We start from the raw sequence: 17561 nt of genomic DNA, 5'->3' as shown, positions 1-17561 counted from the left end.
TATGTTCTGTCCGATGCATAGGAAATAATGTAAATATAGTTTTTTTTGTTACTGATTATTTTACCGCTATTGGTAGGGTTGAGCAGTCATAATACAGGAGTAACAGGTTCTTACACAATTTTGACACTAAAACTGTGCAAATTCTATTGGGTGTAGGGTAGGTCTACTCAAGCAATGGCCAAACTTAGAATGCTTTCACACTCCCATTATTGTTGTCCATTGCTCTCATCCATCATAGGATGAGAGCAATGGACTTTAAAAGCGATAGAGTGACTGATGCAGTTTGGAGCATGGTCCATCTCCATTCACTCTAATCTTAAAAACATGATGGAATCGTAATGAAGAAGAGGGAGAAGAGGAGGAAGAGGAGGAAGAGGGGGAAGAGGAAGGAAGAGGAGGAAGAGGGGGAAGAGGAAGGAAGAGGGGGAAGAGGAGGAAGAGGGAAGAGGAGGAAGAGGGAAGAGGAGGAAGAGGGAAGAGGAGGAAGAGGGAAGAGGAGGAAGAGGGAAGAGGAGGAAGAGGGAGATGGAGAAGAAGAGGAAGAAGAAGAAGTCAGTCATGTATTTGACATTAGACTTAATGGGAATAGATGCAGTGGTAGAGGGATCCTTCAGTATTCACCACTCTTTTGCTATTAAAATCAGTTATTTTCATCATATGATGGATGAGAGCAATGGACTGTAATAAAGGTAGCGTGAAAGTACCCTCATTTCTTATCTATGTATCTAAAGTACATGAGATCAAAAAGATTATCAAAGTTTTTGATATATTCCATAATTAGATCTTTACCTTAACCATAGAGAACAGGCAATTTTCCATACACAAAAATAAACGTTGTTTAAGAGAATATAGACAAAGAGGATAATAGTATAAAAAAAAAATCAAAAACTTATCGTAAGATATGAATGGCGTACTGCAGCCCCTTGTTATTCTTATATATTATAGTAGTTGGCATGGCTGGACTGACCCATCAGGGATCCAGGCTCTAACAATATAAAGGTCCCCAAAAGTCCAGAAGAAAACGTCATCTATGGGTCATCCTCTATTGAAATTTTTGGAATTTATTAGCAAATACAAGGCACATGTTAAACTTTCATTAAACCTTTTACAAATATTTCTTTCCCTAGTTTCCACACTATTGCTACTGTAAGAAATCTTCTCTTACTTATGAGAACTTTTGTTGAGATTTTTGGCCAATTACTGTTGTTCCACAACTCAATGCACATATTGTTATTGTGGCCACAACTTCAATAGATGTCGAAAGACTTTTTTTGGCCAACAGCTATTCCTCCAGACACCTATGCAAATTCACCCATAGTTTGGCCAAGCTTGCATGTTTTCTCAATGGTGGGAAGGGAATAAGCCACTGCTAGACAGCTCCGGTGGCGGTTTACCAATGTAACATTCATCGCACAAACTTTCATACAACCCATTCACTTTATATGGAAACAGTCATGCTACTCAGTTTGTGTTACACTCCATAGCACAAAACAATCACTTGTTTGGCATGGAGACCATTCATTTGGCCAATATCACATCTGGACTACATCCTAGAGCAAAAGGATCAGGTATTGAAATTCAACATGCCCAATCATTATTCCTCCTTGACATCATTTGTGCAGGGAGAGCCAAGAGACCCCATGCATATAGGAATTTTATGATATATCTAAAATTATTGGGTCCAATTCACTTTTCTCTTTTATATACAGAGTCCATTATTCAGTTTTATATACATATTGATTTATCGTTCTCTATATCTACTTTTAAAAAAAAAACATCAGTAAAATAGCCTTTTTTTTTTTTTTTTTAAGCAGGGCTTACGCATCACGGATTATCCCGTAGCACTTTTCATAGAAAGTCCTCAGAGGTTTCTTTATATAAAGATTTAGGTAGGTGTGGAAAAAGTGCTGCAAAGTAAGAATTCCTTCAGAAATAGAAAAAAATAATAGTTTAGCTTTATCAATTACGAAAATGAATTGAATGAAAAAAAAATTGGTGTGACCTTTGCCTTCCATCAGTTCTTTTTGGTACTTGCAGACAATTTTGGCAGAACTCGGCAGGGAGGTTGTTCCCACCATCTTGGAGAACTAAGCCCAGATCTTCTGTGGATGTAGACTTGCCCCAATCCGTCTGTCTCTCCTTGTCATCCCAGACAGACTGGATGATGTTGAGATCAGGACTATATCTGTGGGGGCCGTATCATCACTTCTAGGATTCCTCCTCCAAAGGGTAAAGGTCACACCAAATATTGATGGGATTTACATTTCTCTTTCTTCTTTCATTCCATTTTAATAGACACAAATAAACTATTAATAGAGATGAGCGAACAGTGAAATATTCGAGATTCGATATTTGTTTTGAGTAGAGCCTCAAGATTCGGCTACTCGATCGAATCCCATTATAGTCTATGGGAAAAAATGCTCGTTTCAGAGGAAACCACTATTCGACTAAAGGAGAGTCACCAAGTCCACGAGTAGCTGGAGGAGAGTGTTTAGGAGGAGCGCTGTGCAGTTAAAGCACACAGACCCCATTATAGTCTATGGAGACCGTGCGCTTTAACTGCACAGCGCTTGCAGCTGCGCTGATTAAAAGTCGGCTCCCTCGTAACAGCAAGCTGCCAGCTCTCCTGACTAGCAAGGACGAGCCTGCTGCAGAACCAGTGTTGATTTGCCGCAGGCTCGTCTTTGCTAGCCAGAAGAGCTGGCAGCTTGCTGTTACGAGGGAGCTTACTTTTTTTCATAGGAATGAATAGACCAGCGTTGATTGGCCAGTATACAGCATTCGGCCAATCAACGCTGGTTCTGCCAGAGGCTCGTCTGTGAGGAGGTGGAGTCTAAGATCGGACCACAGCAGTCTCCATTGTGATCTGATTTTAGACTCCGCCTCCTCACAGACGAGCCTCCAGCAGAACCAACGTTGATTGGCCAAATGCTGTACACTGGCCAATCAACGCTGGTCTATTCATTCCTATGCGAAAAAGTAAGCTCCCTCGTAACAGCAAGCTACCAGCTCTCCCGAGTAGCAAGGACGAGCCTGCTGCAGAAACAGAGTTGATTTGCCGAATGCTATACGTTGTATAGCATTCGACCAATCAACGCTGGCTCTGAATCGAATATTTACTGCGAATTGCGAGTAGTATTCAATTGAGTATGAGTATTTCGAATACCGTAGTATTTGATTGAATACCTACTCGATCGAATACTACTCGCTCATCTGTAACTATTAACCCTTCTATTCCTGAAAGCATTTGAAAAGCAGCTCCCTTTGCTACGTTTGTACTGTATCATAGTGCATAATACCATAGCACTGGAAACTAATAACTGGGGAGGATGGAGGAGGAGAAGTCACCCGGATGATGGTGCTGGTTACAATCACCTGACTCAGAGTCGGAAACAGCCTGGAACCTGCAGGTCTGGTATCTAAAGAAATTCCAGTGCATGAAAGTAACATAAAACTGGAGAACACCTTTAAAGTTACAATTCTTTATATTGGATTTGACTTGACTATGGAAAATGAATAGCAAATGACCTTACCGGCAATGATATTGGGTTTTGGTGGCATAACAAACTCATACATTGTTGGCTCTGAATGCCCGAGTCTGTTTGTTGCTATGATCTGAACTTCATATCCCATATTCCATTGTAGATGTTCTAGAACAATATGGTCTCGATTCCCCAGGAACTTTTTCTCCAGCCATTGATCTTCTTTGTCTTTCTGTGGAATAAAAGTATGAGTTTTATTATTTTCAATGTTAACATAAACCCAATAAGATTGTCAGGTTTTATACAGTGTATGAAAATAACACAAGCAATTTATCAGATGACTAAAGGGTTAAAGCCTCACGTTGCGGAAACGCAGCTTTTTTTGTTGTTGCAGATTTTGCTGCAGTTTTTTGAGCCAAATCCAGGAGTGGATTGAGTAGAATGGAGAACTATAAGAGCTTCTTATATATTTCCCATTCCTTTTGGAGACATTCTTGGCTTTGGCTAAAAGAAAAAAAGTTAAAAAGTTAAAAAAAACTGCTGCAAAATTTGCAAAAAAGCTGAGTTTCTGCAAAAGGGGCCTCCGCTTAAAGAGGTTTTATTTTAGCAATAAAAAAAAAAAAACACCATGAGGATAAACCATCTGCACACTGTAAATGAGACCTTGATGTACTCAATTAATTATGTTTGTTAAAAGTTGAGGAATTTTCTTAATAAATAAATAAAAAAAAAATCTGAGGGCACCACGTTAATAAATCAAACAGGTGACTCTTAAAGGGGACCTTTCACCACCTCCACAAATTCAATTTTTTATCATTCGTTAATAGGCTCCACTCCTCCACTGATTCCAGCACAAATGGAATTTTCTCTCTTGCCCCCACTGTTCCTGAGCAACAAGTTCAGGTACTTTTGATGTTGATGTGCTAGGTAAGCTCTGTGGGCGGTGTCAGGCAGGGGGCGTGATTCAGAGATCCAATCAGAGGCAGCCAGTGTCAGAGATCAGAATCACACACCTTTTTTGCTCCTGCCTGACACCGCCCTCCTGGCGGTACAGAGACTAAATTGTATATCAGGCACCACAATTAAGAGCATTGATCGTTCGAGAATGGTCGGAGCTAGAGAAAAAATTCTAACTGACCTGGTATCAGTGATTATTAGGCTTATTATGAGAACTGGAGTTGGTGGAGATATATATGAAGACTGGTGTGTAGTAGTAATTTTTCAATGTATTTGCACAAGACAACTTGTTTCAATGCATTAATAAATATCCTTTATACATCTCTGTGTGATTAACTGTGCTGCCAGCAGCCACCACTAGGGGAGCTCAGTGCATAGGAATTAATACAGCTACCATTCCTGTTGGCAGAAAGAAATGTAGTAAAACAATATTGGGAAGCAGATGAAGAAGCTCCATAGAAGCTGCTCTGCCTATATGGTAGCCACATCTCTGGCCGCACTGGTCCTTCTCCCTAACAGAAATGATTGATGCATTGCGTATGCTCCCATCTGTCAGGACTGCAAATGCAGGGTTTTGTAGCACTAATCTATAGGGAAGAACAACTGAAAGTGAACATGCTTGACCTAAATGAAGCTGGACTACTGGGCATAACCAGTGGCAACTGTAGTCAGTCAGTGGTGGGGAAAGTGGAATTTCTTTGGAATTTTTTTAGTGACATATGTAATTATGTTTAATGGGTGACAAATTATATTTTGCAGAGCACTTTTATGTGAAATGTTTTTTTTTTTTTGGTAATACCCCTTTAAGAGAAGGCCACTCATTTAATATATATAGTGCAGTCATTTGCATGGTTGGAAATGTACATAGGACGGGGTAAGGCATATTTCCTGTTTTGGGGTGCCAAATAAATAGTGTACATGTGTACAGAGCGTATGCAGAGTGGGTATACATTGCACTGCCTTACTGTCAAGTCTATCGGATGGCCGGTGCACCATAAACTTGTTTTGTTTTTTTTATGGAAACTGCTACAATAACCTAACTGTATGATGGCGTAATTCAGAAGTTGTTATATGAAGTACAGATCACACAACATGTTTTGCTTGTTTGTAGTTTGTACTATCATCTAAGGTGCTCTGTAATATACCTACGTTTGGACTAAAAGATAACACATCAATAACTTTTGTCTTACGCTCTTCTGTACTTTATAGAGATTGAGAACACAAACCAGTGTGGCCAAGACATGTGCGTGAATGAGATCTTGGGGGCAACAGCTGGTGGTGGAACAAGCATTGAGCCGACAGCTATGGAAGGTGTCTGGGCGCCGTACCTCTGTCCTAACTAGAAACGAGCAAACTGGTTTGTAACCAACTTGATTTAACCCCAATGTTGCAATAAATAAATAAATAAAAAAATCTGCAGTTCAGTTTGCACAAATCATCCACAATGAAGTCTGCCTATATGAAAACAAGGATAAAGCTGGGAATAGGGATCACACTACACCAGGGATCATGCAGGCTTCCTCCTAATGCCTTGCATGTAGCCTTATAACAAGCATCAATCAATTGTGGGTCACTATAGGTCTTAACCCACTGATGAGACGAGTTCATTTTGCGTGGGGAGATTAGACCAGACCTGGGCAATGTGCGGCCCAGGTGCCACATCCGGCCCTCTGACTGCTTCTATCCGGCCCGCATAGCTAGTGGAAGTTTTTCCAAGGACCTGTGATGATCTCATCACAGCCTATGACCAGGATAGGCTATGACTTGTTAGTGGGCGGAGCCACACGGGACTGTGCGCTTGCTGTAAGCTGCCAGCAAGGGGGGCTGCTGGATGATAAAGAGAGAAGAGACAGCATGTGTGAGCAAGAGGAGAGAACTAGGGGCAGATGTAGGGGGGCAGTTAAACTGAATGCACATGAAGGGGGGACATTAAACTAGTGGGCAGATGGAGGGTGACAAACTGGGGCAGCTGGAGGAGGATATTAAACCGTGGGGGTTAGCTGGAGGGGGACACAGGGGCGGATCCAGGGCCGGGCAAGCCGGGCAACCGCCCGGGGCCCCGCGGCGCGGCCGGGACCTAACAAAATGGTCCCGGTCGGCATGTCCCGACTTCTACTGAGCTCAGCGTTAAAGCAGGAGCTGAGCTCACAGCTCCTGCTTTAAACGCCTATGTATTCGGCTCATCGGCGGTAGGACGCCGATGAGCCGAATGCATAGGCGTTTAAAGCCGGAGCTGTCACAGCTTAGCTCCTGCTTTAACGCTGAGCTCCGGGCCTCCGGCATTTGTAGCCACGATGTGATGACATCATCACATCGCGGCTACAATATGTGTATGAGGGAGAGAGTTGCGAGGGAACGAGGAATGGTGAGTGTGTGTGTGAGTGTGTGTGAGTGAGAACGGCATGACACTGGGGCAGATGGAGGGGCAGAACGGCATGGCACTGGGGCAGATGGAGGGGCAGAACGGCATGGCACTGGGGCAGATGGAGGGGGAGAACAGCATGACACTGAGGCAGATGGAGGGGCAGAACGGCATGGCACTGGGGCAGATGGAGGGGGAGAACGGAATGACACTGGGGTAGATGGAGGAGGAGAACAGCATGACACTGGGGCAGATGAAGGGGGAGAACGGCATGACACTGGGGCAGATGAAGAGGGGGAGAGAATCGCATGACACTGGGGCAGATGAAGGGGGGAAGAACAGCATGACACTGGGGCAGATGGAGGGGGGAGAATGGCATGACAATGGGGCAGATGAAGGGGGGAAGAACAGAATGACACTAGGGCAGATGGAGGGGGGAGAATGGCATGACACTGGGGCAGATGGAGGGAGGAGAGAACAGCATGACACTGGGGCAGATGGAGGGGGAGAATGGCATGACACTGGGGCAGATGGAGGGGCAGAACGGCATGGCACTGGGGCAGATGGAGGGGGAGAACGGCATGACACTGAGGCAGATGGAGGGGGAGAACGGCATGACACTGGGGCAGATGAAGGGGGAGAACGGCATGACACTGGGGAAGATGAAGGGGGGGGAGAGAACATTATGACACTGGGGCAGATGAAGGGGGGAAGAACAGCATGACACTGGGGCAGATGGAGGGGGGAGAATGGCATGACACTGGGGCAGATGGAGGGGCAGAACGGCATGGCACTGGGGCAGATGGAGGGGGAGAACGGCATGACACTGAGGCAGATGGAGGGGGAGAACGGCATGACACTGAGGCAGATGGAGGGGGAGAACAGCATGACACTGGGGCAGATGAAGGGGGAGAACGGCATGACACTGGGGCAGATGAAGGGGGGGAGAGAGAACATTATGACACTGGGGCAGATGAAGGGGGAAGAACAGCATGACACTGGGGCAGATGAAGGGGGGAAGAACAGAATGACACTAGGGCAGATGGAGGGGGAGAATGGCATGACACTGGGGCAGATGAAGGGGGGAAGAACAGCATGACACTGGGGCAGATGGAGGGGGGAGAATGGCATGACACTGGGGCAGATGAAGGGGGGAAGAACAGAATGACACTAGGGCAGATGGAGGGGGGAGAATGGCATGACACTGGGGCAGATGAAGGGGGGAAGAAAAGCATGACACTGGGGCAGATGGAGGGGGAGAATGGCATGACACTGGGGCAGATGGAGGGAGGAGAGAACAGCATGACACTGGGGCAGATGGAGGGGGGAGAACGGCATGACACTGGGGCAGATGAAGGGGGGAGAATGGCATGACACTGGGGTAGATGGAGGGGGGAGAACGGCATGACACTGGGGCAGATGGAGGGGGGGAGAACGGCATGACACTGGGGCAGATGGAGGGGGAGAACGGCATGACACTAGGGCAGATGGAGGGGGAGAACAGCATGACACTGGGGCAGATGGAGGGGGGAGAACGGCATGACACTGGGGCAGATGGAGGGGGGAGAACGGCATGACACTGGGGCAGATGGAGGGGGGAGAATGGCATGACACTGGGGTAGATGGAGGGGGGAGAACGGCATGACACTGGGGCAGATGGAGGGGGGGAGAACGGCATGACACTGGGGCAGATGGAGGGGGAGAACGGCATGACACTAGGGCAGATGGAGGGGGAGAACAGCATGACACTGGGGCAGATGAAGGGGGGGGGGAAATGGCATGACACTAGGGCAGATGAAGGGGGGAGAACGGCATGACACTGGAGACAGATAGAGGGGGGGCATGAAACTAGGGGTAGATGAAGGGTGCATATGAAAATGGGGGGGGGAGATATAATTTACGGGTGACTGTTGGAGGATTATACTGTGTGGAATCACATGAAAATTGAATGAGAATGGGTGGAGTCAACATAAAAGAGGGCGGGCCTAATTTACTGCGGCGCGCTGCGCGCGCCGCACGTTTTGTTCCCTCTTTCTAGTCTTCGACAGTTGGGAAGTACAGGTTAGAAGTGCGAGACCCCCAGTAAGTAGGGCCCCGCCAAAGTCAATTGCCCAGGGCCCCGCAAACCCTGGATCCGCCACTGGGGGGACATGTCTGCCTCTAGTTGCCCCCAGTTTAATGTCCCCCTCCAGCTACCCCAGTTTAATGTCCCCTCTAGCTTCTGCTGGTTTATACTGGGGCACCAGGAGAGGGACTTAATACTGTGGGACATTTGGAGGGAAACGTCATAATGTGGGGGGGGGGGGGGCAGGATGGGGGTTAATGTTAGGGTGACTGTAGGAGCATTTTAATTTGTGGGGCACATGGAAAAATGATTGAGAATGGGCGGAGTCAGTGAAGTGGGTGGAGCTACATTTGCTGCGGCATACATGGCCCTCTAGAACTGTTACTATTTCTCATGTGGCCCCATGGGAAAATGAATTGCAGTGTGTCAGGGTTCCACCATTTGTACTGCAGCAGCTGCATTAATTCAGAGTCATTCAAATTCAATCTGAACTGTGTCCAAGGACAGGCAATTTAGTTATGCTGTACAGTAACCCTTTTGCATGTATCTGGCATAATGCAACTGAAATTTTGTTGTACATGAAAATCCGGCTGTTCTCTAAAAACCCACAGTGAAAATATATGCAGGGGCTATGCTGGTCTGAATAACATGCATGGTTTCCTATGGTTGGGCGGCATTCACAAGCTACAGGAAAGCTCTCTTTTTCTTAGCTGACTTAGATTGAAATCTTAAGAAGATTTGGAATACATACAGATGTGTCCTTAAGTGCACTTTTGCCTCGACGTACTGTAAAGTGAGTGGTGTGAGATGACAAGCTTTGCAAAAAAAATGACTTTTTGTAATACTCTGCTGTGACTTGGTTTATGTTATATGCATCTATAGGTGGTTGCAATATGAACTGCAGACTGTTTCGGAAGTCCTTAAAAAAAAATCGGAGGAAAGGTAATGTGGGGGAGGGGCGCATTTGTATTTTTCCTGCATTCCGATATTTCAAGCAGTATCATTTTCTAATCTATACCATTGTAAGCAAGGACCTACACACTCAAACAAGGGAAAGTATGAAAGACTAATGCTTATCCCAACAGGGAACAAGCCGAACTCATGAAACAATGCAAATGAGACAATTAAAACAACTACTTAAAACATAAAAGAATCTTTCAGCTGGATAGTGAGACAAAGTATAGTAGAACTTGCATTAGAAAACCAATTATCTACAAGAGCTCCCTTTGGCCATAACTAAATTGGAAATGGGAGATTTTTGCAATTAATTGTGGTAAGCTGTAAATAGCTGGAAATGCACCTGGCGAAAAGTGGGGCCGACGAATGCGTTTAGTAAAGGAGGAACGTAGCGTTTTCACGTGTATTCTGCTTTTCCCGTAATCTGTGATTCCTCGCACGAAATTGTAGGTTTTTTTGGGACTGGCGAGAAGCACAGAGTAAATAATAGACTAGAATATAAGGCCATAGTTACAAAAAGCAGAAGGAAATCAAACAATTGAAGAATTATACAGCTCAATCTATTTTTATTGCTGATTTTTTTAAAATTTTTTACTTTGTTAACCACTAGAGATGAGCGAGTAGTACTCAATCAAGTACGTATTTGATCGAATACTACGGTATTCAAAATACTCGTGCTCGATGGAGTACCACTCACTATTCAAATGGAAAAATTTGATGCAGAACCAGCGTTGATTGGCCAAATGCTATACAGTCAGTCAATCAACGCTGGTTCTTCTCCTACCTTTAGAAGTCTTCTCCATGCAGCTTCCCCGCGGCGTCTTCCAGCTCTGAATTCACTCTGCCAGGCATCAGGCCTGGGCAGAGCCGACTGCGCATGCCCGCACTACAAGAAAATGTCCGCTTTGACTGTAAGTGGCCATTTTCTTGTAGTGCGGGCATGCACAGTCGGCTCTGCCCAGGCCTGATGCCTGGCAGAGTGAGTTCAGATCCGGAAGACGACACGGGGACGCTGCATGGAGAAGACTTCTCGGAGAATCCAGCCCGACCCTCACTCGTGGACTTGGTAAGTTCAATTTGATTGAATGTTGCCTACCCCTGAAACGAGCATTTTCCCCCCATAGAGTATAATAGAATTTGATATTCGATTCGAGTAGTTGAATATTGAGGGGCTACTCAAAACAAATGTCGAATATCGAGTATTTAACTACTCGCTCATCTTTATTAACCACTCGGCACACCACGGCAAAACGAAACATCTCAGTTCTAGGAATGAGCTGGGTTGGAAACAGAGTCAAGCCAAGTTTTCAAAAAGTTTGGGGTTGATTTGTAGTTTTTAGGGTCTATCAACTATAAAACACTATTATACACTGTCTACCAATAAGTATTTGGACACCTGTGGTAGAATAGAAAAACAACATTTCTTCCTGTACAATAGTTGGTAGACCCCAGCAGATGCTTCTTTACGGATGGGATTGAGCGACACAATCCTCCCGGATGCCTGGTGACACTCCTGGTGTATGGGAGCCATCGGTTGGGTGCGGTTTCTCTGGCCAGCCCTAGTCAGTCTCTATCTCCCTGTTTCGGGGATCTGCTGACTCGGGGCACATTCCGAGAATCACCGGTCACCTTCCACTTTTGAATCACATAGGCCACTATCAATTTTGGGTAATTCAGTTCGCTTGCTATCCCTTAAAGGGATCCTTCATTTAAACTTAATTTTTTGTCTCTATCGCTTCGAAATAACCTTAAAAAAGACTATTCTTCTCCTACCTTTAGATGTCTTCTCCTCGCCGCAATTCTGTAGAAAAACAGGTTTTCGACGTAATGCAATTGAGTTCTCTCACAGCACTGGGGGCGGTCCTTGGCGCTCAAACAGCACTACAGCGAGAGAAATCTCCAGCGCCGCCTCCATCTTCTTCAGGAACATCCTCTTCACGTGTCTTCTTCCGACGCAGGCGGTGAAACTTGTAGGCCTCAGGCAGGGTTGACTGCACATGGCCGCGGCCACAAGAAAAATGTCCACTTACACAGTAAGTGGCCATTTTCTTGTGGCCTATGGCTCTGCCTAATCCACAAGGCCTACAAGTTTTATTCCGACGTAATAAGGACAAAAAATTAAGTTTAAATGATAGGATCCCTTCAAGGATTTCTGTGGTACTCCACAATTACCCCTTTCTTGAAATCGGACAACTCTGCACTTCATGGCATCTTGCATGCGACAAAGGCCAATGCCGTTTCCTATTTAACGTCGGAAGACGTGACGTACATCACAACCGCAGAAATCTTCATTTGCATGGGTGTCCAAATACTTATTGGTAGACAGTGGGTTATTGGTTTAGGAGACATTTTGGACCTGATAGACTTCCTATAACCATGTTATAAATAAGGGCTCTGAATATAGAAGGAATTAATCCTAGTGTATTGGAATTACACTGCGCCAAATCCCTTATTACGTTCTGCTCTAGAGATTCTTAGACAGTAGACGCCTGTGGGTTTTGCTACATTGCTCCAGCTGACTATATTTACTTATTTGCTTTTTTATTTTTTATTTTTTAATATTGCTTTTTTCCCCTAATTGAAGTCAATCTAGAAATTGCCTTTTATAATCTCAGGGCCAGAGCATGCGTGCTGAAAATGGGAATTCAGAATTTCATCCATTTCCATTCATTAAGATTCCTCATCTGTCTGCGGCTCGAGAAGGTAAAGAGTAATTGAATAGGATTTTCTACTTCACAATACAACACAATCTACATAAGAATAGTCAAAGCCACAAAGGATCCCAAAGAGAGGAAAAGAAGAAAAGAAGGATTTATACTTTGGATCTAATCCCTTTAAGCTAAAAAAAAAAACAAAAAAAAAAAAACAGAAACACATGAAAAACTACCCCGGCGTTAACAAGGTCAAGGCGCAGTCTGAGGATATTTTAGCGGTTACGTTTCAGGATTTAGATTTAAGGTGGCAGACTAGGTTTTATTTTGTGCAGTTTTTCAATGATCTTTTTATAGATTGTAGCAGAAAAATCAGCATCGAATTGATGACAGTACCTTGTAGGGCGGCTTCTGCACTTTCCAAAAATGTATTTTTTATTCTGCATTGCAGCTCCATTTTCTTGAAAATAAGGATTTTATTTACATGCAATCTAGATGATAAGGGCTATAGGGGCGATTCTTCTCCTGCTGGGGATTTACTATCTGTTCTAGATAATGGTCCCCGGCTGAAGGCCGAGGGCGACAAAGTGGAAGACGTCACTCAAGCGTTCGGGAAGGGGTAAAGCTGAGCAGCAGTCTCTTCCTCCCCCTCCCCTCTCTATAGAGTTCTATTAGAGATGAGCGATTAGTGAAATATTCGAGATTCAATATTCATTTTGAGTAGAGCCTCAATATTCGTCTACTCGACCGAATATAGAATCCCATTACAGTCTATGGGAACCATGGGAAGAATATGCAAATCTGTCTTCCATGATGTAATTAGGAAGTCAGAAGCTGCCTCATTGTTGCAAACCAATAGAGGGCGCTCACTGGAATGTGCAAGCCTGTCTTCCCTGATGTAGTTAGGATGACAGAATTCCAGTGAAATAACCCAATAAAGGCTGCTCCCTTTAGCATCATGCCCGACCTTCCAAGAGGCCTAACAGTCTATGGGAAAAAATGCTCATTTCAGGCGAAACCACTTTTCGACTAAAGGAGAGTCACCAAGTCCACGAGTAGCAGGAGGAGAGTGTTTAGGAGAAGCGCTGTGCAGTTAGAGCGCATGGACCCCATAGACTATAACGGGTGCGTGCACTTTAACTGCACAGAGCCTGCAGTTGTGCTGATATCCCGTTCGGGGGGGTCCTCCTGCGGACTCTTTCCGGACAGGAGGCAAGTGCTAATGTGAACTTACTCACCCTGCAGAACCAGCGTTGATTGGCCGAATGCTGTACACTGTATAGCATTCGGCCAATCAACGCTGGTCAATGCATTCCTATGGGAAAAAGTCAACTCCTGCATAACTGCAAGCTGCCAGCTCTCTCCCGACTAGCAAAGAAGAGCCTGCTGCAGAACCAGCGTTGATTTGCCGAATGCACTGTATAGCATTCGGCCAATCAATGCTGGTTCTGAATTGAATCTTTACTGCGAATAGGAGTGGTATTCGAACGAGTACGAGTATTTCGAATATCGTAGTATTCAATCGAATACCTACTCGATCCAATACTACTCGCTCATCTCTAATTTCTATGTAAAAAGGGGAGAAGGAAAGATCCTCGGGGTTCTAAAACAAAAATAATAGGGAGAACTGTGTCTGACCTCATTGTGTTACAGGTCTTACTCATGACATGTTATTAGGTCTAGTTCACATCTGCTTTCAGGCCATACTGTTTCCCTATCCACATGAAATATGCAGAGAGAGGGGAAACATGGACGCTGAGTGGTTAGCACTGCAGCCTCGCAGCGCTGGTGTCCTGGTTTTGAATCCTGCCAAGACCAACATCCGCAAGAAGTTTGTATATTCTCCCCATGATTGCGTGAATTTCCTCCCAAACTCCAAAGACATACTGATAGAGAAACAAAAGTACATTGTAAGTCCTATATAGGGCTCACAATCTACATAAAAAAAGAAATATGTAGAGAGAAAAATCATGCAAGTGGTACTTTTTTCTTCGCATTTTTCGTGAGGAAACAGAGCGGAAACCACATGGACCCCATTATAGTCTATGGGATCCGCAGGTTTCCATAGGTAATGACTTTTTCATGTGGATAGGTTTCTGTTCGGATGGTCCCTAAGCGGACTCCCCAAATGGAAACCCGAACGCAGATGAAGCAATAACAAACCCTAATATCACCCACCTGGTAGACACAGGGTTGTTTCATCCTAATATGAATGTATTTTGGGGTGTGTATATTACCCTGTTCTATTATACATGAATTTATATGATTTGGACACATGGACAGTCTTTATTAGAGTACCCTACCCTTTATATCCAGTATGTGGCATTTATTACATGATTCATATCCCTATATATAGTCTCCCCCCCCCCCACCTCGGTTTATCATTTTTGGCAATATTCCCTGTAGCTACAATGTCATTTTATGTATCATTTATTCAAATAGGAATTTAATTTATTCATCTGTGAGCACAAGTAAAGTAAAATGAGTAAAATAAAGTTTTAGCAAACAATGAATGAGGAATATAATAGTATAATAATAGAAGAATAGAATAATAATGAGTAAACTGAAGAGTAACATGAAGTTTTGTTATTGCAGTATGAAAGCTCTCCCGGCCAAGGCTACAGCTGTATTTCAGGTGGTTGAAAGGGATTCGTTTTTAAAAAAAAAAAAAAAAAAGTAGAAAAATATTGATTCAAATGTAATTAAAATGAATATAAGAGCAATACTAACACTAAAAATAAGACTAATGACAGTACTATAGGTCTGCTCGGCGGTCTATAGCTCTTACTAATTACCGGATTTTTCTGACGTTATCGCAGTTTCCGGATATATTTAGAACAGTTTTGTTTATTTTTTACCATCAGATATGACATGACGTTGCTCTCTGGCTACAGTTCTAATATAAGATATAATATACAGATAATTGCCGTAGATTGTCAAAATAAACAGCTTTGCCTGGCAATATAACTACCTGGGTGGGAAAAACAACAACTAAATACTCGTTACAAATAGACAACTTACTAGACCTGGGTCAGTGCACAAATCTGTCAAACCTTTCCATATTTACTAATGTTGTACTGACTTAGAATGATATCCTGTATTTCTTTCTATCACATGTAAAGCTGGTCAAGCAGGTGAGGCAGATTTACTAACGTCTTTATTTACTAAATTTACTAATGCTAAGATATTCTAATGCTAAGGTCTTAGACAATGTAAATTTATAGGTTGGCTTAGGGTTGGTTCACATCTACGTTGGTATTCCGTTCGGGGGAATCTGCATGGGGACCCTCACGAATGAAATACCAAACGTAATTGCAGGTGCTGTGCAGTAAAAGCACATGGACCCAATAGACTATTATAATGGGGTCCATGTGCTTGCCGCCAGATCTCTGCACTGAACATGCAAACAGGAAAGTACTTTCCTGTCTGCATAATTAATGCAGGCAGCGCAGGGCAAACACATGGACCCCATTATAGTCTATGGTGTCCGTGTGCTTTTACTGCACAGCACCTGCAATTTCATTTGGTATTCCATCCGGTGGGTCCCCATGCGGACTCCCCCAGACAGAATACCAACACAGATGTGAACGAGGGGTTAGTTTCTGATAAAGGAAACTTTCGGGTAGCGATGAAGGAACTGATACATAATGAGCCTTCAAGGAAGAGCCATAACATGCACCTCCTATGACTTCTGAGGTTGGATAACGGTCCTCAGGGCTCAAAAACTCACAGAAACGGCTCGTACAAGAACCAATGGCATTGGGGAACTTCCATCAATTGTTGTGAAGTAACTCAGGAGAGGAGAGGGAATGCAGCTATCAGTGTGTGTTATTTCTCAGCACCTTCCCCGGTCCTCCACTTATTTCACATGCACCAAAATTCTGGCTCATTTTTCTAGTGCACCAAATCCCCCCCCCCCCCCAAAAAAAAAAAAAAAAGTGTCTATTGTGCAAAAAAATTGTCTGTTTACCAAAATCCTGTCTCAGTTGAATCTTTACTCTAAGTGTACACCCTTCATATACTTTGTGCAAGAAAATCTGCAACTTATTCCTACTTTTTCTGTCTCGTAAAGTGAGACACTATTAAACCACACCGTTTCTGGCCATTGGTAGTCGTCCATATTTTAGCCACACTCTGTTCATAAGTCTATACTGTGATGTTGTTATAAGTATGTTCTGTATGTATGTATGTATGTTCTGTATGATAGAAGAGGCCACTGTGGAGATCGCTGCCCAATACGTGTCCAGCTGTCACCAAACAAGAGGAAGATGAGACTCCACGGACTGTTATATTTATCCCAATACACCCACCCCACCCCCACCTCCCCATATAGCGGTCACCAACGAAGAGGATGATGAAACTCCATGGACTGTTATAACCCAAACCCCCCCCAACCCCCCACTCACCCACCCAAACCCAACTCCCCCCCCCCCTTTACTAGCTTTGGCAATGCCAAATACCTATTCGGACGTGCCAATAAAGCTTTTTTGATTTGATTTGTATGTTCTGTACTGCTTACTTATTCTGCTTTGTCTGCCTAGCAACAGTGAGGTAGTAATGGAGGAGGAGCTGAGCTTAGGGGGAGGAGTTGTTAGACAGGGAGCCATGATGGAGCATGGAATAAAGTGTTCTGATCTACAAGAGTAACCATCTCATAGTGGACTTATTCCAGAAGACCTGCGTCCTCACTACAACACTACATATACCACTTATACAGCGGCGCGCTATATATTTTAATGTAAATGTAGACATAAAAGTCTCAGACCCCAATGTTGTAAGAGATTGTTGCATGCTCCATGGATTGTCATAAAACAGGGGTACAATATGGCTTCATTGTATCTATAAATGGCTAAAAAAATTGCCAAAAATCCCACATGTAGCATTGTGTACAATTGTGGCTACAGACAATAGACCGAATGAGACAAGCTTTGCTCTCCTTTCTTTCAGCGTACGCAACTTATCAAGCGAGTATGGCCGAAAATCTCAAAAATAAAAAAAAAAACTCCAATGATGAGATTCCATCTTTCATATAGCATTGATTCTCCGATTGGTATCAGGACACCTCAGACCTCTGGATTTCACCACTG

At 44.0% G+C, this 17561-nt stretch overlaps 1 protein-coding gene across 3 annotated transcripts in view; it reads right to left on the bottom strand.

Annotated features, from left to right (window-relative positions):
* Positions 1-17561, bottom strand: part of NCAM2 (neural cell adhesion molecule 2) — a 393282-nt gene that overhangs the window by 46226 nt on the left and 329495 nt on the right. For all 3 annotated transcript variants that reach the window (XM_075263468.1, XM_075263470.1, XM_075263471.1), the window contains exon 15: positions 3534-3714. In XM_075263468.1, coding sequence (XP_075119569.1) covers positions 3534-3714 — 181 coding nt within the window. The remainder of the gene's footprint in view (positions 1-3533; positions 3715-17561) is intronic.

This window comes from Leptodactylus fuscus, chromosome 2 (genome assembly GCF_031893055.1).
Source record: "Leptodactylus fuscus isolate aLepFus1 chromosome 2, aLepFus1.hap2, whole genome shotgun sequence".
In the NCBI taxonomy this organism is placed as follows: Eukaryota; Metazoa; Chordata; class Amphibia; order Anura; family Leptodactylidae; genus Leptodactylus; species Leptodactylus fuscus.
The sequence above is the reverse complement of the archived record's forward strand: the minus strand, read 5'-3'. Positions and strand labels throughout refer to the sequence as shown.